Source organism: Salvelinus alpinus, chromosome 22 (assembly GCF_045679555.1).
Source record: "Salvelinus alpinus chromosome 22, SLU_Salpinus.1, whole genome shotgun sequence".
NCBI classification, from domain to species: Eukaryota; Metazoa; Chordata; class Actinopteri; order Salmoniformes; family Salmonidae; genus Salvelinus; species Salvelinus alpinus.
Window position 1 is genome coordinate 41,933,259 of NC_092107.1, and position 21,615 is coordinate 41,954,873.

General features: G+C 45.1%; 1 protein-coding gene across 6 annotated transcripts in view; it reads left to right on the plus strand.

Moving 5' to 3' along the window:
* The window catches only part of LOC139549544 (stromal interaction molecule 1-like), an 87,647-nt gene that overhangs the window by 26,709 nt on the left and 39,323 nt on the right, over nucleotides 1-21,615 (plus strand). For all 6 annotated transcript variants that reach the window (XM_071360152.1, XM_071360147.1, XM_071360148.1 and 3 more), the window contains exons 5-7: nucleotides 2,388-2,496; nucleotides 2,599-2,714; nucleotides 8,356-8,533. In XM_071360152.1, coding sequence (XP_071216253.1) covers nucleotides 2,388-2,496; nucleotides 2,599-2,714; nucleotides 8,356-8,533 — 403 coding nt within the window. The remainder of the gene's footprint in view (nucleotides 1-2,387; nucleotides 2,497-2,598; nucleotides 2,715-8,355; nucleotides 8,534-21,615) is intronic.

Here is a 21,615-nt window from a genome sequence, read left to right on the forward strand (position 1 = left end):
TTACTATTTTCAACATTGTAGAATAATAGTGAAGACATCAAAACTATGAAATAACACACACCAAAAAAGTGATAAACAAATCAAAATATATTTATATTTGAGATTCTTCAAAGTATTCACCCTTTCCCTTGATGACAGCTTTGCACACTTTTGGCATTCTCTCAACCAGCTTCATGAAGTAGTCACCTGGAATGCATTTCAATTAACAGGTGTGCCTTGTTAACATTTTATTTGTGGAATTTCTTTCCTTAATGCGTTTGAGCCAATCAGTTGTGTTGTGACAAGGTAGGGGTTGGTATACAGAAGATAGCCCTGTGTGGTACAATTCCATATTATGGCAAGAACAGCTCAAAGAAAAAAAACAGTCCATTCAATAGTTTAAGACATGAAGGTCAGTCAATCCGGAAAATTTCAAGAACTTTGAAAATGTCTTCAAGTACAGTCGCAAAAACCAGCAAGCGCTATGATGAAACGGGATCTCATGAGTACCGCCACAGGAAAGGAAGACCCAGAGTTACCTCTGCTGCAGAGGATAAGTTCATTGGAGTTGCCAGCCTCAGAAATTGCAGCCCAAATAAATGCTTCAGAGTTCAAGTAACAGACACATCTCAACATCAACTGTTCAGAGGAGACTGTGTGAATCAGACCTTCATGGTTGAATTGCTGCAAAGAAACCACCACTAAAGGACTCCGATAAGAAGAAGAGACTTGCTTTGGCCCTGAAACACGAGCAATGGACATTAGACCGGTGGAAATCTGTCCTTTTGGTCTGATGAGTCCAAATTTGAGATTTCTGGTTCCAAATGCCGTGTCTTTGTGAGACGCAGATGACGTGAACAGATGATCTTCGTATGTGTGGTTCCCACCGTGAAGCATGGAGGAGGAGGTGTGATGGTGTGGGGTTGCATTGCTGGTGAAACTGTTTGTGATTTATTTAGAATTACAAGCACACTTAACCAGCATGGCTACCACAGCATTCTGCAGTGATACGCCATCCCATCTGGTTTGCGCTTAGTGGGACTATCATTTGTTTTTTCAACAGGACAATGAACCAACACACCTCCAGCCTGTGTAAGGGCTATTTGACCAAGGAGAGTGATGGAGTGCTACATCAGATGACCTGGCCTGCACAATCACCCGACCTCAACCCAATTGAGATGAGTTGGGCCACAGAGTGAAGGAAAAGCAGCTTACAAGTGCTCAGCATATATGGGAACTCCTTCAAGACTGTTGGAAAAGCATTCCAGGTGAAGTTGGTTGAGAGAATGCTACGAGTGTGCAAAGCTGTCATAAAGGCTGGCTACTTTGAGGAATATAAAATCTTAAAATAAATGTTGATTTAACACTTTTTTGGTTACTACTTGATTCCATATGTGTTATTTCATAGTGTTGATGTCTTCACTATTATTCTACAATATAGTAAAAATAAAGAAAGTCCCTTGAATGAGTAGGCGTGTCCAAACGTTTGACTGGTACTGAATATCAGAACCCTTCCCTGCTGTTCTGAGCCTCCCTGTGCTTTGTACTGTCTGTTTTAAAGCACTGCGTTGTTTTTACATTTGTATCATCAGTAATTAGATATCGATTGAAAGCTTAGATTTTCTGTCTGGTTACTGCAGTTAGGCTGCCCAGCCAGAGTAGTCAAACGTATCAGTTGGTATGTCATCATAGTCAAGTGAAGTGCAGACCACTTAGCAGCTCAAGCATCCTGGCAGAGGGTGACTAGTGTACCTTTCATCAGAACATACACACACAGATAACAACCATCCACACTGATGTACCAGCTACGCCTCCCTCTCCTTGACCTGCTGGCATTACACTCACTACTCTTTGTCCCTTACCCCTCCTTCCTCCCTCTCTCTCTTTATCTGTCTCTCTCATTCCACCCTCCCCTCTCCCTACCTCTCTTCTGTCCCCCATCTCTCCAACCCCCCCCCTTTCCGTTTCCCTCTCTGGTTCTGTTTGAGTCTCTGCATTGCAGCTTCCTGTCAGGGGGTGCTCAGAGTGGAGGTTTGGAGCCAGGAAACTGCAGAAGCACATTAACCAAGCTAGCTAGTCAGCCTGAGCCCACAACAAACCTCACTGCTGCTGTCTCCCTGCCAGTCCCGTCTCCCTTCCTCTGGCTTTTATTGAGAGATGGCCAACGTGTGTAGCTACATTTAAGTGTGTTATGATAGAGGATACCTCTAAGGGTTTTTGGATACACTCGTCTCACGGCGACGCTCATAAATTATAAAGCAGAGTCAAATGTTCTCTCTCTGTGTGTGGGTCTGCGTTGCCTCAACGTTGGCATATAACCAGTGATGGAGATTACTGAGGCTGAAACGGTCTTTAGAGAGAGTTGAGAAGCAAGGATAGTGTGGTAATATCATGTTTGTGTATTGCAGTGTACAACTGGACAGTGGACGATGTGGTGTTGTGGCTCACCCACGTGGAGCTGCCGCAGTATGTGGACACCTTCCGCAAGATGCACTTCAACGGTACCATCATGCCCAGGTAAGTTACCCCACAGGGTCCTTCCTACCAACCCTCTTATTCTCTCTCCCCCAATCTTCCTTTAACTGCACTGTAGAGTCTCAATCTGTCTGTTTCCTTCAGGCTGGCTGTGAAGAACGTCACTCTGACAGTGTCCATTCTGAAGATGCTGGATCGCAGCCATGTTCAGAAGCTGCAGCTCAAGGCCTTGGACACTGTGCTGTTTGGAGCCCCACTCAGTAAGTGGATTATTATTATTATTATTATTTATGTTTTTACAATTACATTACCTGTTAGTGTTAGTAGTGTGTTTTAACTTTCCCCCAGACCGATAAAAGAGGATTTCTGTTGGATACTGAAGCGACTGTTTGTGAATGTAATTATAAGAGGAAGAACAGTGTCTGCTCTGTTTGTCTCTCCAAAGGGAGACAGTTGGGAAAACAACTCCAAAATGTGTTCATTAGTCTCAAGCAGCAGGTTGGCAGTGCTGGAAAATCTGTTCTTATCAAGTTTTAATGTCACATGCACAAGTTAAATGTCGTTATTGCAAGCTATAAACCCAACAATGCAGTAACCAAGAACAATGTAATACTAAAAATAACATAGAACAAAAATAAGAAATAAGCCCCTCCCCCTATATGTTTTAGTTAATCATTTGGACTACCTGCAGTCAGCCTTCTTGCTGCAGCATAGAATACAGTGAATCAGTATGATCCATTTCAATTCTGCTACAATGTCCTCTGATAAATAACATCATTTTATGAGTATCACCAGGGTTACTCTGAGGCCAGAAACCACCATGGTTTCCCCTAAAGTAAGTGAAGTCTTCTTTAGAAAGGCTATTCTGTGGTGCTCTGTGTGCCATACCACAAGCTTTTCCAGCCTCGGCAGAGAGAGAGCATTACTATTGAAGAGGATGTGAGTTGATGCTCAGGCTGAGCTACTCTGTATACTAGGCACACACCTTTGGCGCACTGAGACAAACACACCACACCTCTAGGGCCCTATAACATCACACCTCTGGCGCACTGAGACAAACACACCACACCTCTAGGGCCCTATAACATCACACCTCTGGCGCACTGAGACAAACACACCACACCTCTAGGGCCCTATAACATCACACCTTTGGCGCACTGAGACAAACACACCACACCTCTAGGGCCCTATAACATCACACCTCTGGCGCACTGAGACAAACACACCACACCTCTAGGGCCCTATAACATCGCTGTTGTGGACAGAATCATTGAATCCAGACATTAAAATGGAATTCAATAATAAATGTATTGAACTTATTAGAAATGAATTTGCCCAAGATAATCATAAAACAAAATGCATCAGTGATTCATATATTCCTGTAACTTTTGGAAACACAGGAATTCCCCTGTCTGTGTGCATGTCTACTTTGTGTAGCCGTTAGCGATGATGCTAATGATAACTATCTTCTGGTAGAGATGGAAAGGCTTTCCCAAAAACCTTCTCAATTAAATGTTAACTACAAAGTAGCCTACCTGGCAGAATGAGATCAGGATTATTTTCCTCAATCCAGTGGCCATTTGGTTTGTCAACTCTGCAATCACATGAGTGATACAGGAACATTGCTAACCAAACAACGGTCTCTTGCTTGTGCACACTTGCAATAACGAGGTGCATGTCCTAACCTGGCACTAAGTCCTACCAGTTATGGAGTTAAAAGCACCTGCACTGTGTGAAAGCCGTTAGACAGGACAGGAAACAGAATATGTCCGTTGTAGTTATGTGGAGCATGATTAGTCGTTCCCACAGCAACCCTGGGCCTGGTGAAGCAGGAAACACGCAGCAGTTGGTTGCTGACAGCTATCTCACAGTGACATACTTCAGCATGTTGTAACAGCCTCTAGTCCCCAGAGGCTGCTGCTGTATCAGTGGTTGGTAGACACACCAGTTTCCCCCGTTTTTGTTTTCCTACTGGAAATGTATGTCATTCTGTTGGTCATTCCTGTCAGACTGGCCCTGGGGCTTGGGAGAACCTGCTGATGTCATGTCACCACAAGACGAGGGGGTTCTTGGGAATCGTACCAGTGGGTTAGCCCTGGGGAGGGAAGGAGAACCTGATGTCTCACATTCTGGGGCTGCAGTGTGTGAATCGTACCAGTGGGTTAGCCCTGGGGAGGGAAGGAGAACCTGATGTCTCACATTCTGGGGCAGCAGTGTGTGAATCGTACCAGTGGGTTAGCCCTGGGGAGGGAAGGAGAACCTGATGTCTCACATTCTGGGGCTGCAGTGTGTGAATCGTACCAGTGGGTTAGCCCTGGGGAGGGAAGGAGAACCTGATGTCTCACATTCTGGGGCAGCAGTGTGTGAATCGTACCAGTGGGTTAGCCCTGGGGAGGGAAGGAGAACCTGATGTCTCACATTCTGGGGCAGCAGTGTGTGAATCGTACCAGTGGGTTAGCCCTGGGGAGGGAAGGAGAACCTGATGTCTCACATTCTGGGGCTGCAGTGTGTGAATCGTACCAGTGGGTTAGCCCTGGGGAGGGAAGGAGAACCCGATGTCTCACATTCTGGGGCTGCAGTGTGTGAATCGTACCAGTGGGTCAGCCCTGGGGAGGGAAGGAGAACCTGATGTCTCACATTCTGGGGCAGCAGTGTGTGAATCGTACCAGTGGGTTAGCCCTGGGGAGGGAAGGAGAACCTGATGTCTCACATTCTGGGGCTGCAGTGTGTGTGTGCGCACGTGTGTTTCACTATACTTGTGGGTACCAATAGTCTTCACAAGAATAGTCAACAAACAACAATTTGGGAAAATAAGATGTTGAATGGGACTGAATTGTGCGTCCCCACAAGGTTAGTTATACAAGACTGTGTTTTCTGCCTGAGTCCGTTTTCTCCATTTTTCCCCAGTTTAAAAAAATATCGAATAAATTTATATTTTTGGGTGTAGAACAAGAATCCCTGGTCAGATTATGTAAGGAAACCAGAATATGAATGCGCCCTAGTCCTTCCTCTGGCCTTGAAGTTCTGTCTGCTCTGCTCTCCATACTAGAGAAAGAAGAGGACACTGTGCAGAGAGGGGGAAGAAAGAGTCGGGGGGGGGGGGGGAGAAGAATTTGGGTTATTTTATAGGAAGGTTGCTGCAGGATAAGGGAGAGTTAGGGGTCTGTGTCTGGCATGTATCATTGTGCGTGTGTTTAGTGAAGAGTCTCAGCTGGAGGAAGAGAGGTCGTCTGGAGATGACAGCCTGAGCCTAAAGCCACAGGTTCTGCTGATAGTCCCACAGACTGGCTGTGCACAGCAGCAGCACTTTAAGACACATTTCACAATGGGCCCCATCAAAAATGGATACTTCTCCTTGTCTTAATGGCTGACACATTTATCAAAGTGGACCCGTTCCACAGCCCTTTTTCACAACTTATTAGATGCAACTGGACTCTTCACCTGAAGGAGAACCGAGAAAGACCGGTTTGAGCCAAGTCGTTCCCAGTCTAATGGTCAGTTAGACATGTCACTTTGGACTTTCTAGCCAACATTCCTGCTAATCAGCGACGTGTTTTCAGACAAAGAAAAAGCTAATGGATTGTGTTAGCCGTAGGTCTTTTCCTCTAGCTATCTGCCAAAAATGACATAATTTGGTGTTTTTTTGTTGATGGTGGTGTAAAACTGTCTCAGGCGTCGCTCCAGAATCTCCCACAAGTGTTCAATTGTGTTGAGATCTGGTGACTGAGACACACACACACCTTAATGAGACCAGTCTTTCAAAGTCACTGAGATCTCTTCTAGCCATAGTAGCCAAAACAATGGGAACTGGGAATTTATATACATGACCCTAAGCATGATGTAATGTTAATGTTAACTGTTTATTTAACTCAGGAACCACACTTGCTTTCAATATACTTTGCCTCATTTACTGAAGGGTTTCCTTATTCTGGCAGTTACCGGTTTTATTGTGGCAGTTACCGGTTTTATTGTGGCAGTTACCCGTTTTATTCTGGCAGTTACCCGTTTTATTCTGGCATACCTGTGCCTGTTTGTGTGTTGAACTGGTTGTATTCAACTACCAGTAATTGAACTGTAGCAACAGGAGATGCAAATTATTTAGTTGAGGATGTCCATAGGGATCAGATATTTCTCTGCAGTGTCTGGTCTTCCACAGACGAAGAGTTGGATTCTAATGCTGCAGACCCAAGACAAATTGATAGCGAAGACGCTGAAATTCAATATCATGTCAGCAATGCGAGAGGGAGTTGTTTTCCTGCGGGAGGGAACAGATGATTGGCCTGATGTCTATTAGATAATACTAATATTAGAAACCATGTTATCTCTCCTGTGTGTTGGACATACGACTGAAAATCAACAGCAAATCAGCATAGTGATTTTTAATTTAGGAAAATCTGTTCCCAAGTATTCCCATGAATAAATAGAGGGATATGTGATCGTATCCCATTGTAATCAAGGTTTGAAATTGCTCAGTTTTGATCAAATACTATATCTTTTTGGTATTATAGTGGTACATTTGCAGCGTACAAATGATTTAGAACTAAGTTCTGGCCCCCGAACATCTGGTCAAGGGATAATCGGCCCAGGGCTGAGTGTGATTAGGGACCCAGAGCTTTATAAGGGAAAAGACTAGGCCACTCTCATGTGGTTCACCTTGTTGCTGTAACACTGGTCTGACACCAGTCTAGTCATAAATGTTCTTCACTATCCGGCCAAGTTCTGCTGTTAATGGCCAACTGTGTTTGTACTGGATTGTGTAGGCAAGGCTACAAGAGCCCACACACACAGCTCTTGACTGATGACAGAGGGCAAGAAAACATTGCTGGCCTAATGAGCACATTACCATGCATCATTACTCTACATCAATAACCTATGTCGGTGACACGAAAGGAAGCCTTGTGTCAGCGTGGAGGTTGTTTTTCTGTGAGGCGAAGGGAGGTCTTTTGTTCCTTGTCAATAACAGCCAGCCGAGAGAGCTTAGTGTGTAAGGCTTGTTTGTAAGTTGGCACGCCCTCTATGCGCCAGTATAGAGAGATGCCAGGCCCAGGCTTTAGCTGACACTTCACTTCCTCTTTTGTTTCCCTCCAGGACATAAGTGCTGTGCTTGCTAAGAGATCATGCTATGTGTTAGCTCAGATCTTGTCCCTTTACAAGGCCCTACGACGGATCCGCCTTCACAGCTTTAAGAGAATGGGCTTTGTAGTCTTCATCTCTCTGTGCTTTAAGGATGATGGATGGATCACGTCTAAGGCCTCTTGGCTGATTTTACATAAGGGTTAGTTGCTGCCTGCCTGATTGGCGTGCTGGCAGTGACTGTGAGGAATGGGACTGTTCTGAATCCATTAGGATGGCAACATTATGACAGAGGACATTCACACCTCTCTACACGGGCCAAACCGCTTGCCCCCAGAGTACAGGAAGGGCAAGACCGAGGCTGTCGGGGCCGGGCCTTTGATTCGTCGTCTCTCATGTAAATAGTGTGTTAATCTGCCTTTACCTTGGTCTTTTAGCCTGGTGCCTCCTCAACGCATCCCAACCTCAACTGCACATCTCTCTTGGCGAGACCTCGCCACAGTACCATGACTTGAGTTCATTCAGTTTCACACACTTTCACAACATTAGTTCACCACCAATGAGTTTTGTTGGATGAAGGGACAATCTGAAAACAATATGTATTATTTTCTATGTCTCTGCATCCAGTATGAAGGAGGTTAAAGAGTTTCGCGAGCTAATGCTAAATAGCGTTAGCGCAATGATTGGAAGCCTATGGTATCTGCTAGCATACTAGCTGTTACCATAAACTTACAATCTTTGCGCTAACGCTAGGGGAAGGACATAAAGGTCTTCATTGCCAAAATCCTGAAGTATACCTTTCAACCTAACACTTCTCTCTCTCCCCAGTGAACACTCATAACCACCTGAAGGACTTCATGCTGGTGGTGTCCATAGTGATTGGCATTGGAGGCTGCTGGTTCGCCTACATCCAGAACCGTTACTCCAAGGACCACATGAAGAAGATGATGACGGACCTGGATGGCCTACAGAGGGCTGAGCAGAGCCTGCATGATCTGCAGAAAAAGTGAGTTTGTCTTTCCCTTCAACCACTGTACCTGAGGAAGCAGGCCCATAGAAGCCCATAGAAGTAGTGACTCTGAATGATGTCATTATCCATTGGCTTGACGTCGTGGTGGCTTGACGTCGTGGTGGCTTGACGTCGTGGTGGCTTGACGTCGTGGTGGCTTGACGTCGTGGTGGCTTGAAGTCGTGGTGGCTTGACGAAAGGATGGCTTGACGAGAACTTGGGGACAGTCAGTGTTCATTTGGTCAGGAATTGGCAGAATAAACATGTTTTTCAGGTGTGTCATGTTGAAGCCACTCCATGATACAACAGAAACAGGAAGTGAAGGTTTAACTGGTCTGAAGCCATCAGTTGAGTTCCTCATTCAGAGCTCATTCTAGAGATTGCTGCAGTAATTATGCAAGAGGACAAAATATCCTGTCCACACATTGTGGAACTGTTCTCTATGGAATATCATTGAAGTTTCTCTGAAGTAAGTCTCACAGCTGATCACAAGAGGGACTTGGTATCAACTGTCCTTGAAAATTATTTTTTTATGATTATTCCGCAAACATCTTTTGAAATCTGAGCAAGCATATGGCCCTCTCTAAGCTTCTGTCCTGGTTCTGTCACTACAGAGCTCAACTCCCCTTCCTCCTCTGTGGCCCTCTCTCTCTGTACTGGTTCTGTCACTACAGAGCTCAACTCCCCTTCCTCCTCTGTGGCCCTTTCTCTCTGTACTGGTTCTGTCACTACAGAGCTCAACTCCCCTTCCTCCTCTGTGGCCCTTTCTCTCTGTCCTGGTTCTGTCACTACAGAGCTCAACTCCCCTTCCTCCTCTGTGGCCCTCTCTCTCTGTACTGGTTCTGTCACTACAGAGCTCAACTCCCCTTCCTCCTCTGTGGCTCTTTCTCTCTGTCCTGGTTCTGTCACTACAGAGCTCAACTCCCCTTCCTCCTCTGTGGCCCTTTCTCTCTGTCCTGGTTCTGTCACTACAGAGCTCAACTCCCCTTCCTCCTCTGTGGCCCTCTCTCTCTGTACTGGTTCTGTCACTACAGAGCTCAACTCCCCTTCCTCCTCTGTGGCCCTCTCTCTCTGTCCTGGTTCTGTCACTACAGAGCTCAACTCCCCTTCCTCCTCTGTGGCCCTTTCTCTCTGTCCTGGTTCTGTCACTACAGAGCTCAACTCCCCTTCCTCCTCTGTGGCCCTTTCTCTCTGTCCTGGTTCTGTCACTACAGAGCTATACTCCCCTTCCTCCTCTGTGGCCCTCTTTCTCTCTGTCCTGGTTCTGTCACTACAGAGCTCAACTCCCCTTCCTCCTCTGTGGCCCTCTCTCTCTGTCCTGGTTCTGTCACTACAGAGCTCAACTCCCCTTCCTCCTCTGTGGCCCTTTCTCTCTGTCCTGGTTCTGTCACTACAGAGCTCAACTCCCCTTCCTCCTCTGTGGCCCTCTCTCTCTCTACTGGTTCTGTCACTACAGAGCTCAACTCCCCTTCCTCCTCTGTGGCTCTTTCTCTCTGTCCTGGTTCTGTCACTACAGAGCTCAACTCCCCTTCCTCCTCTGTGGCCCTTTCTCTCTGTCCTGGTTCTGTCACTACAGAGCTCAACTCCCCTTCCTCCTCTGTGGCCCTCTCTCTCTGTACTGGTTCTGTCACTACAGAGCTCAACTCCCCTTCCTCCTCTGTGGCCCTCTCTCTCTGTACTGGTTCTGTCACTACAGAGCTCAACTCCCCTTCCTCCTCTGTGGCCCTCTCTCTCTGTCCTGGTTCTGTCACTACAGAGCTCAACTCCCCTTCCTCCTCTGTGGCCCTTTCTCTCTGTCCTGGTTCTGTCACTACAGAGCTCAACTCCCCTTCCTCCTCTGTGGCCCTTTCTCTCTGTCCTGGTTCTGTCACTACAGAGCTATACTCCCCTTCCTCCTCTGTGGCCCTCTTTCTCTCTGTCCTGGTTCTGTCACTACAGAGCTCAACTCCCCTTCCTCCTCTGTGGCCCTCTCTCTCTGTCCTGGTTCTGTCACTACAGAGCTCAACTCCCCTTCCTCCTCTGTGGCCCTTTCTCTCTGTCCTGGTTCTGTCACTACAGAGCTCAACTCCCCTTCCTCCTCTGTGGCCCTCTCTCTCTCTACTGGTTCTGTCACTACAGAGCTCAACTCCCCTTCCTCCTCTGTGGCTCTTTCTCTCTGTCCTGGTTCTGTCACTACAGAGCTCAACTCCCCTTCCTCCTCTGTGGCCCTTTCTCTCTGTCCTGGTTCTGTCACTACAGAGCTCAACTCCCCTTCCTCCTCTGTGGCCCTCTCTCTCTGTACTGGTTCTGTCACTACAGAGCTCAACTCCCCTTCCTCCTCTGTGGCCCTCTCTCTCTGTACTGGTTCTGTCACTACAGAGCTCAACTCCCCTTCCTCCTCTGTGGCCCTCTCTCTCTGTCCTGGTTCTGTCACTACAGAGCTCAACTCCCCTTCCTCCTCTGTGGCCCTTTCTCTCTGTCCTGGTTCTGTCACTACAGAGCTCAACTCCCCTTCCTCCTCTGTGGCCCTCTCTCTCTCTACTGGTTCTGTCACTACAGAGCTCAACTCCCCTTCCTCCTCTGTGGCTCTTTCTCTCTGTCCTGGTTCTGTCACTACAGAGCTCAACTCCCCTTCCTCCTCTGTGGCCCTTTCTCTCTGTCCTGGTTCTGTCACTACAGAGCTCAACTCCCCTTCCTCCTCTGTGGCCCTCTCTCTCTGTACTGGTTCTGTCACTACAGAGCTCAACTCCCCTTCCTCCTCTGTGGCCCTCTCTCTCTGTCCTGGTTCTGTCACTACAGAGCTCAACTCCCCTTCCTCCTCTGTGGCCCTTTCTCTCTGTCCTGGTTCTGTCACTACAGAGCTCAACTCCCCTTCCTCCTCTGTGGCCCTCTCTCTCTGTCCTGGTTCTGTCACTACAGAGCTCAACTCCCCTTCCTCCTCTGTGGCCCTCTCTCTCTGTACTGGTTCTGTCACTACAGAGCTCAACTCCCCTTCCTCCTCTGTGGCCCTCTCTCTCTGTACTGGTTCTGTCACTACAGAGCTCAACTCCCCTTCCTCCTCTGTGGCCCTCTCTCTCTGTCCTGGTTCTGTCACTACAGAGCTCAACTCCCCTTCCTCCTCTGTGGCCCTTTCTCTCTGTCCTGGTTCTGTCACTACAGAGCTCAACTCCCCTTCCTCCTCTGTGGCTCTTTCTCTCTGTCCTGGTTCTGTCACTACAGAGCTCAACTCCCCTTCCTCCTCTGTGGCCCTCTCTCTCTGTACTGGTTCTGTCACTACAGAGCTCAACTCCCCTTCCTCCTCTGTGGCCCTCTCTCTCTGTACTGGTTCTGTCACTACAGAGCTCAACTCCCCTTCCTCCTCTGTGGCCCTCTCTCTCTGTACTGTTTCTGTCACTACAGAGCTCAACTCCCCTTCCTCCTCTGTCACTACAGTATCACGTATGTCTCCCACTAGTATTATAGTACACCGCACAGCTGCTTTGGGGTGTGTTTGTGTGTTGTAACAGGGGAGCAGAAAGTATGTCTCGCAGCACAGTGTATTGTTCCTGTTGAATACAGACCAACAGGCTCATTCTCCATTCTATGGCATGGCGACAAGCCAGGAGGTTCAAATTCTCCTTCCCCCTGGCAGGAGGTTCAAATTCTCCTTCCCCCTGGCAGGAGGTTCAAATTCTCCTTCCCCCTGGCAGGAGGTTCAAATTCTCCTTCCCCCTGGCAGGAGGTTCAAATTCTCCTTCCCCCTGGCAGGAGGTTCAAATTCTCCTTCCCCCTGGCAGGAGGTTCAAAATCTCCTTCCCCCTGGCAGGAGGTTCAAAATCTCCTTCCCCCTGGCAGGAGGTTAAAATTCTCCTCTCCCTGGCAGGAGGTTAAAATTCTCCTTCCCCCTGGCAGGAGGTTCAAATTCTCCTCCCCCTGGCAGGAGGTTCAAAATCTCCTCCCCCTGGCAGGAGGTTCAAAATCTCCTCCCCCTGGCAGGAGGTTCAAAATCTCCTCCCCTTGGCAGGAGGTTCAAAATCTCCTCCCCCTGGCAGGAGGTTCAAATTCTCCTCCCCCTGGCAGGAGGTTCAAATTCTCCTCCCCCTGGCAGGAGGTTCAAATTCTCCTTCCACTTGGCAGGAGGTTCAAATTCTCCTTCCACTTGGCAGGAGGTTCAAATTCTCCTTCCACTTGGCAGGAGGTTCAAATTCTCCTTCCACTTGGCAGGAGGTTCAAATTCTCCTTCCCCTTGGCAGGAGGTTCAAATTCTCCTTCCCCTTGGCAGGAGGTTCAAATTCTCCTTCCCCTTGGCAGGAGGTTCAAATTCTCCTTCCCCTTGGCAGGAGGTTCAAATTCTCCTTCCCCTTGGCAGGAGGTTCAAATTCTCCTTCCCCTTGGCAGGAGGTTCAAATTCTCCTTCCCCTTGGCAGGAGGTTCAAATTCTCCTTCCCCTTGGCAGGAGGTTCAAATTCTCCTTCCCCTTGGCAGGAGGTTCAAATTCTCCTTTCCCTTGGCAGGAGGTTCAAATTCTCCTTTCCCTTGGCAGGAGGTTCAAATTCTCCTTCCCCTTGGCAGACAGACTGCTTTGCTGACCACCCCGTTTTGATGCTGTAGTCTAGGCTTGGGCAATATCACGGTATATGATATAAACTGTTTATCTCGAAATACCGACGGTATGATTTTCAATACCATTTAAAAACGTGCTATGCCACGTTTACATATAAATCTAAGATGTGACAAAATAAATGATATCCAGCTCAGGGCTCAAGCTATTCATTTGGTTTGCTAAGTGGCTAGATGTCTGCTATGCATTTGGTTTGCTAAGTGGCTAGATGGCTAGATGTCAGCTATGTATTTGGTTTGCTAAGTGGCTAGGTGTCAGCTATGTATTTGGTTTGCTAAGTGGCTAGATGTCTGCTATGCATTTGGTTTGCTAAGTGGCTAGATGTCTGCTATGCATTTGGTTTGCTAAGTGGCTAGATGTCTGCTATGTATTTGGTTTGCTAAGTAGCTAGATGTCTGCTATGTATTTGGTTTGCTAAGTGGCTAGATGTCTGCTATGTATTTGGTTTGCTAAGTGGCTAGATGTCAGCTATGTATTTGGTTTGCTAAGTGGCTAGATGTCAGCTATGTATTTGGTTTGCTAAGTGGCTAGATGTCAGCTATGTATTTGGTTTGCTAAGTGGCTAGATGTCAGCTATGTATTTGGTTTGCTAAGTGGCTAGATGTCAGCTATGTATTTGGTTTGCTAAGTGGCTAGATGTCAGCTATGTATTTGGTTTGCTAAGTGGCTAGATGTCAGCTATGTATTTGGTTTGCTAAGTGGCAAGATGTCAGCTATGTATTTGGTTTGCTAAGTGGCTAGATGTCTGCTATGTATTTGGTTTGCTAAGTGGCTAGATGTCTGCTATGCATTTGGTTTGCTAAGTGGCTAGATGTCAGCTATGCATTTGGTTTGCTAAGTGGCTAGATGTCTGCTATGCATTTGGTTTGCTAAGTGGCTAGATGTCTGCTATGTATTTGGTTTGCTAAGTGGCTAGATGTCTGCTATGCATTTGGTTTGCTAAGTGGCTAGATGTCAGCTATGTATTTGGTTTGCTAAGTGGCTAGGTGTCTGCTATTCATTTGGTTTGCTAAGTGGCTAGGTGTCTGCTATTCATTTGGTTTGCTAAGTGGCTAGATGTCTGCTATTCATTTGGTTTGCTAAGTGGCTAGATGTCTGCTATTCATTTGGTTTGCTAAGTGGCTAGATGTCAGCGATGCCTTTGGTTTGCTAAGTGGCTAGATGTCAGCTATGTATTTGGTTTGCTAAGTGGCTAAGTGTCAGCTATGTATTTGGTTTGCTAAGTGGCTAGATGTCTGCTATGCATTTGGTTTGCTAAGTGGCTAGATGTCTGCTATGCATTTGGTTTGCTAAGTGGCTAGATGTCAGCTATGTATTTGGTTTGCTAAGTGGCTAGGTGTCTGCTATGTATTTGGTTTGCTAAGTGGCTAGATGTCAGCTATGTATTTGGTTTGCTAGTGGCTAGGTGTCAGCTATGTATTTGGTTTGCTAAGTGGCTAGATGTCTGCTATGCATTTGGTTTGCTAAGTGGCTAGGTGTCTGCTATTCATTTGGTTTGCTAAGTGGCTAGATGTCAGCTATGTATTTGGTTTGCTAAGTGGCTAGATGTCTGCTATGTATTTGGTTTGCTAAGTGGCTAGATGTCAGCTATGTATTTGGTTTGCTAAGTGGCTAGATGTCTGCTATTCATTTGGTTTGCTAAGTGGCTAGATGTCTGCTATGCATTTGGTTTGCTAAGTGGCTAGGTGTCTGCTATTCATTTGGTTTGCTAAGTGGCTAGATGTCAGCTATGTATTTGGTTTGCTAAGTGGCTAGATGTCTGCTATGCATTTGGTTTGCTAAGTGGCTAGATGTCTGCTATGTATTTGGTTTGCTAAGTGGCTAGGTGTCGGCTATGTATTTGGTTTGCTAAGTGGCTAGATGTCTGCTATTCATTTGGTTTGCTAAGTGGCTAGGTGTCAGCTATGCATTTGGTTTGCTAAGTGGCTAGATGTCTGCTATTCATTTGGTTTGCTAAGTGGCTAGATGTCAGCTATGTATTTGGTTTGCGAAGTGGCTAGATGTCAGCTATGTATTTGGTTTGCTAAGTGGCTAGATGTCTGCTATGTATTTGGTTTGCTAAGTGGCTAGATGTCAGCTATGTATTTGGTTTGCGAAGTGGCTAGATGTCAGCTATGTATTTGGTTTGCTAAGTGGCTAGATGTCTGCTATGTATTTGGTTTGCTAAGTGGCTAGATGTCAGCTATGTATTTGGTTTGCTAAGTGGCTAGATGTCTGCTATTCATTTGGTTTGCTAAGTGGCTAGATGTCTGCTATGTATTTGGTTTGCTAAGTGGCTAGATGTCAGCTATGTATTTGGTTTGCTAAGTGGCTAGGTGTCTGCTATGTATTTGGTTTGCTAAGTGGCTAGATGTCTGCTATGTATTTGGTTTGCTAAGTGGCTAGATGTCTGCTATGTATTTGGTTTGCTAAGTGGCTAGATGTCTGCTATGCATTTGGTTTGCTAAGTGGCTAGATGTCTGCTATGCATTTGGTTTGCTAAGTGGCTAGATGTCTGCTATGCATTTGGTTTGCTAAGTGGCTAGATGTCTGCTATGCATTTGGTTTGCTAAGTGGCTAGATGTCTGCTATGCATTTGGTTTGCTAAGTGGCTAGATGTCTGCTATGCATTTGGTTTGCTAAGTGGCTAGATGTCTGCTATGCATTTGGTTTGCTAAGTGGCTAGATGTCTGCTATGCATTTGGTTTGCTAAGTGGCTAGATGTCTGCTATGCATTTGGTTTGCTAAGTGGCTAGGTGTCAGCTATGTATTTGGTTTGCTAAGTGGCTAGGTGTCTGCTATGTATTTGGTTTGCTAAGTGGCTAGGTGTCTGCTATGTATTTGGTTTGCTAAGTGGCTAGATGTCTGCTATGTATTTGGTTTGCTAAGTGGCTAGATGTCTGCTATGTATTTGGTTTGCTAAGTGGCTAGATGTCTGCTATGTATTTGGTTTGCTAAGTGGTTAGATGTCTGCTATGCATTTGGTTTGCTAAGTGGCTAGATGTCTGCTATGCATTTGGTTTGCTAAGTGGCTAGATGTCTGCTATGCATTTGGTTTGCTAAGTGGCTAGATGTCTGCTATGCATTTGGTTTGCTAAGTGGCTAGATGTCTGCTATGCATTTGGTTTGCTAAGTGGCTAGATGTCTGCTATGTATTTGGTTTGCTAAGTGGCTAGATGTCAGCTATGTATTTGGTTTGCTAAGTGGCTAGGTGTCATCTATGTATTTGGTTTGCTAAGTGGCTAGATGTCTGCTATGCATTTGGTTTGCTAAGTGGCTAGGTGTCTGCTATGCATTTGGTTTGCTAAGTGGCTAGATGTCAGCTATGTATTTGGTTTGCTAAGTGGCTAGATGTCTGCTATGTATTTGGTTTGCTAAGTGGCTAGGTGTCAGCTATGTATTTGGTTTGCTAAGTGGCTAGATGTCTGCTATGCATTTGGTTTGCTAAGTGGCTAGGTGTCAGCTATGTATTTGGTTTGCTAAGTGGCTAGATGTCTGCTATGTATTTGGTTTGCTAAGTGGCTAGATGTCAGCTATGTATTTGGTTTGCTAAGTGGCTAGATGTCTGCTATTCATTTGGTTTGCTAAGTGGCTAGATGTCTGCTATGTATTTGGTTTGCTAAGTGGCTAGATGTCTGCTATGTATTTGGTTTGCTAAGTGGCTAGATGTCTGCTATGTATTTGGTTTGCTAAGTGGCTAGATGTCTGCTATGTATTTGGTTTGCTAAGTGGCTAGATGTCAGCTATGCATTTGGTTTGCTAAGTGGCTAGATGTCAGCTATGTATTTGGTTTGCTAAGTGGCTAGATGTCTGCTATTCATTTTGTTTGTTAAGTGGCTAGATGTCTGCTATGTATTTGGTTTGCTAAGTGGCTAGATGTCTGCTATGCATTTGGTTTGCTAAGTGGCTAGATGTCAGCTATGCATTTGGTTTGCTAAGTGGCTAGATGTCTGCTATGCATTTGGTTTGCTAAGTGGCTAGATGTCTGCTATGCATTTGGTTTGCTAAGTGGCTAGATGTCTGCTATTCATTTGGTTTGCTAAGTGGCTAGATGTCTGCTATTCATTTGGTTTGCTAAGTGGCTAGATGTCTGCTATTCATTTGGTTTGCTAAGTGGCTAGATGTCTGCTATGTATTTGGTTTGCTAAGTGGCTAGATGTCTGCTATTCATTTGGTTTGTTAAGTGGCTAGATGTCTGCTATGTATTTGGTTTGTTAAGTGGCTAGATGTCTGCTATGTATTTGGTTTGCTAAGTGGCTAGATGTCTGCTATGCATTTGGTTTGCTAAGTGGCTAGATGTCAGCTATGCATTTGGTTTGCTAAGTGGCTAGATGTCTGCTATTCATTTGGTTTGCTAAGTGGCTAGATGTCTGCTATTCATTTGGTTTGCTAAGTGGCTAGATGTCTGCTATTCATGTCTGCTATGTATTTGGTTTGCTAAGTGGCTAGATGTCTGCTATGTATTTGGTTTGCTAAGTGGCTAGATGTCTGCTATGCATTTGGTTTGCTAAGTGGCTAGATGTCAGCTATGCATTTGGTTTGCTAAGTGGCTAGATGTCTGCTATGCATTTGGTTTGCTAAGTGGCTAGATGTCTGCTATGTATTTGGTTTGCTAAGTGGCTAGATGTCTGCTATGTATTTGGTTTGCTAAGTGGCTAGATGTCTGCTATGTATTTGGTTTGCTAAGTGGCTAGATGTCAGCTATGCATTTGGTTTGCTAAGTGGCTAGATGTCAGCTATGTATTTGGTTTGCTAAGTGGCTAGATGTCTGCTATTCATTTTGTTTGTTAAGTGGCTAGATGTCTGCTATGTATTTGGTTTGCTAAGTGGCTAGATGTCTGCTATGCATTTGATTTGCTAAGTGGCTAGATGTCAGCTATGCATTTGGTTTGCTAAGTGGCTAGATGTCTGCTATGCATTTGGTTTGCTAAGTGGCTAGATGTCTGCTATGCATTTGGTTTGCTAAGTGGCTAGATGTCTGCTATTCATTTGGTTTGCTAAGTGGCTAGATGTCTGCTATTCATTTGGTTTGCTAAGTGGCTAGATGTCTGCTATTCATTTGGTTTGCTAAGTAGCTAGATGTCTGCTATGTATTTGGTTTGCTAAGTGGCTAGATGTCTGCTATGTATTTGGTTTGCTAAGTGGCTAGATGTCTGCTATGTATTTGGTTTGCTAAGTGGCTAGATGTCAGCTATGTATTTGGTTTGCTAAGTGGCTAGATGTCAGCTATGTATTTGGTTTGCTAAGTGGCTAGATGTCAGCTATGTATTTGGTTTGCTAAGTGGCTAGATGTCAGCTATGTATTTGGTTTGCTAAGTGGCTAGATGTCAGCTATGTATTTGGTTTGCTAAGTGGCTAGATGTCAGCTATGTATTTGGTTTGCTAAGTGGCAAGATGTCAGCTATGTATTTGGTTTGCTAAGTGGCTAGATGTCTGCTATGTATTTGGTTTGCTAAGTGGCTAGATGTCTGCTATGCATTTGGTTTGCTAAGTGGCTAGATGTCAGCTATGCATTTGGTTTGCTAAGTGGCTAGATGTCTGCTATGCATTTGGTTTGCTAAGTGGCTAGATGTCTGCTATGTATTTGGTTTGCTAAGTGGCTAGATGTCTGCTATGCATTTGGTTTGCTAAGTGGCTAGATGTCAGCTATGTATTTGGTTTGCTAAGTGGCTAGGTGTCTGCTATTCATTTGGTTTGCTAAGTGGCTAGGTGTCTGCTATTCATTTGGTTTGCTAAGTGGCTAGATGTCTGCTATTCATTTGGTTTGCTAAGTGGCTAGATGTCTGCTATTCATTTGGTTTGCTAAGTGGCTAGATGTCAGCGATGCCTTTGGTTTGCTAAGTGGCTAGATGTCAGCTATGTATTTGGTTTGCTAAGTGGCTAAGTGTCAGCTATGTATTTGGTTTGCTAAGTGGCTAGATGTCTGCTATGCATTTGGTTTGCTAAGTGGCTAGATGTCTGCTATGCATTTGGTTTGCTAAGTGGCTAGATGTCAGCTATGTATTTGGTTTGCTAAGTGGCTAGGTGTCTGCTATGTATTTGGTTTGCTAAGTGGCTAGATGTCAGCTATGTATTTGGTTTGCTAGTGGCTAGGTGTCAGCTATGTATTTGGTTTGCTAAGTGGCTAGATGTCTGCTATGCATTTGGTTTGCTAAGTGGCTAGGTGTCTGCTATTCATTTGGTTTGCTAAGTGGCTAGATGTCAGCTATGTATTTGGTTTGCTAAGTGGCTAGATGTCTGCTATGTATTTGGTTTGCTAAGTGGCTAGATGTCAGCTATGTATTTGGTTTGCTAAGTGGCTAGATGTCTGCTATTCATTTGGTTTGCTAAGTGGCTAGATGTCTGCTATGCATTTGGTTTGCTAAGTGGCTAGGTGTCTGCTATTCATTTGGTTTGCTAAGTGGCTAGATGTCAGCTATGTATTTGGTTTGCTAAGTGGCTAGATGTCTGCTATGCATTTGGTTTGCTAAGTGGCTAGATGTCTGCTATGTATTTGGTTTGCTAAGTGGCTAGGTGTCGGCTATGTATTTGGTTTGCTAAGTGGCTAGATGTCTGCTATTCATTTGGTTTGCTAAGTGGCTAGGTGTCAGCTATGCATTTGGTTTGCTAAGTGGCTAGATGTCTGCTATTCATTTGGTTTGCTAAGTGGCTAGATGTCAGCTATGTATTTGGTTTGCGAAGTGGCTAGATGTCAGCTATGTATTTGGTTTGCTAAGTGGCTAGATGTCTGCTATGTATTTGGTTTGCTAAGTGGCTAGATGTCAGCTATGTATTTGGTTTGCGAAGTGGCTAGATGTCAGCTATGTATTTGGTTTGCTAAGTGGCTAGATGTCTGCTATGTATTTGGTTTGCTAAGTGGCTAGATGTCAGCTATGTATTTGGTTTGCTAAGTGGCTAGATGTCTGCTATTCATTTGGTTTGCTAAGTGGCTAGATGTCTGCTATGTATTTGGTTTGCTAAGTGGCTAGATGTCAGCTATGTATTTGGTTTGCTAAGTGGCTAGGTGTCTGCTATGTATTTGGTTTGCTAAGTGGCTAGATGTCTGCTATGTATTTGGTTTGCTAAGTGGCTAGATGTCTGCTATGTATTTGGTTTGCTAAGTGGCTAGATGTCTGCTATGCATTTGGTTTGCTAAGTGGCTAGATGTCTGCTATGCATTTGGTTTGCTAAGTGGCTAGATGTCTGCTATGCATTTGGTTTGCTAAGTGGCTAGATGTCTGCTATGCATTTGGTTTGCTAAGTGGCTAGATGTCTGCTATGCATTTGGTTTGCTAAGTGGCTAGATGTCTGCTATGCATTTGGTTTGCTAAGTGGCTAGATGTCTGCTATGCATTTGGTTTGCTAAGTGGCTAGATGTCTGCTATGCATTTGGTTTGCTAAGTGGCTAGATGTCTGCTATGCATTTGGTTTGCTAAGTGGCTAGGTGTCAGCTATGTATTTGGTTTGCTAAGTGGCTAGGTGTCTGCTATGTATTTGGTTTGCTAAGTGGCTAGGTGTCTGCTATGTATTTGGTTTGCTAAGTGGCTAGATGTCTGCTATGTATTTGGTTTGCTAAGTGGCTAGATGTCTGCTATGTATTTGGTTTGCTAAGTGGCTAGATGTCTGCTATGTATTTGGTTTGCTAAGTGGCTAGATGTCAGCTATGCATTTGGTTTGCTAAGTGGCTAGATGTCTGCTATGTATTTGGTTTGCTAAGTGGCTAGATGTCAGCTATGCATTTGGTTTGCTAAGTGGCTAGATGTCAGCTATGTATTTGGTTTGCTAAGTGGCTAGATGTCTGCTATTCATTTTGTTTGTTAAGTGGCTAGATGTCTGCTATGTATTTGGTTTGCTAAGTGGCTAGATGTCTGCTATGCATTTGGTTTGCTAAGTGGCTAGATGTCAGCTATGCATTTGGTTTGCTAAGTGGCTAGATGTCTGCTATGCATTTGGTTTGCTAAGTGGCTAGATGTCTGCTATGCATTTGGTTTGCTAAGTGGCTAGATGTCTGCTATTCATTTGGTTTGCTAAGTGGCTAGATGTCTGCTATTCATTTGGTTTGCTAAGTGGCTAGATGTCTGCTATGTATTTGGTTTGCTAAGTGGCTAGATGTCTGCTATTCATTTGGTTTGCTAAGTGGCTAGATGTCTGCTATGTATTTGGTTTGCTAAGTGGCTAGATGTCTGCTATTCATTTGGTTTGTTAAGTGGCTAGATGTCTGCTATGTATTTGGTTTGTTAAGTGGCTAGATGTCTGCTATGTATTTGGTTTGCTAAGTGGCTAGATGTCTGCTATGCATTTGGTTTGCTAAGTGGCTAGATGTCAGCTATGCATTTGGTTTGCTAAGTGGCTAGATGTCTGCTATTCATTTGGTTTGCTAAGTGGCTAGATGTCTGCTATTCATTTGGTTTGCTAAGTGGCTAGATGTCTGCTATTCATGTCTGCTATGTATTTGGTTTGCTAAGTGGCTAGATGTCTGCTATGTATTTGGTTTGCTAAGTGGCTAGATGTCTGCTATGCATTTGGTTTGCTAAGTGGCTAG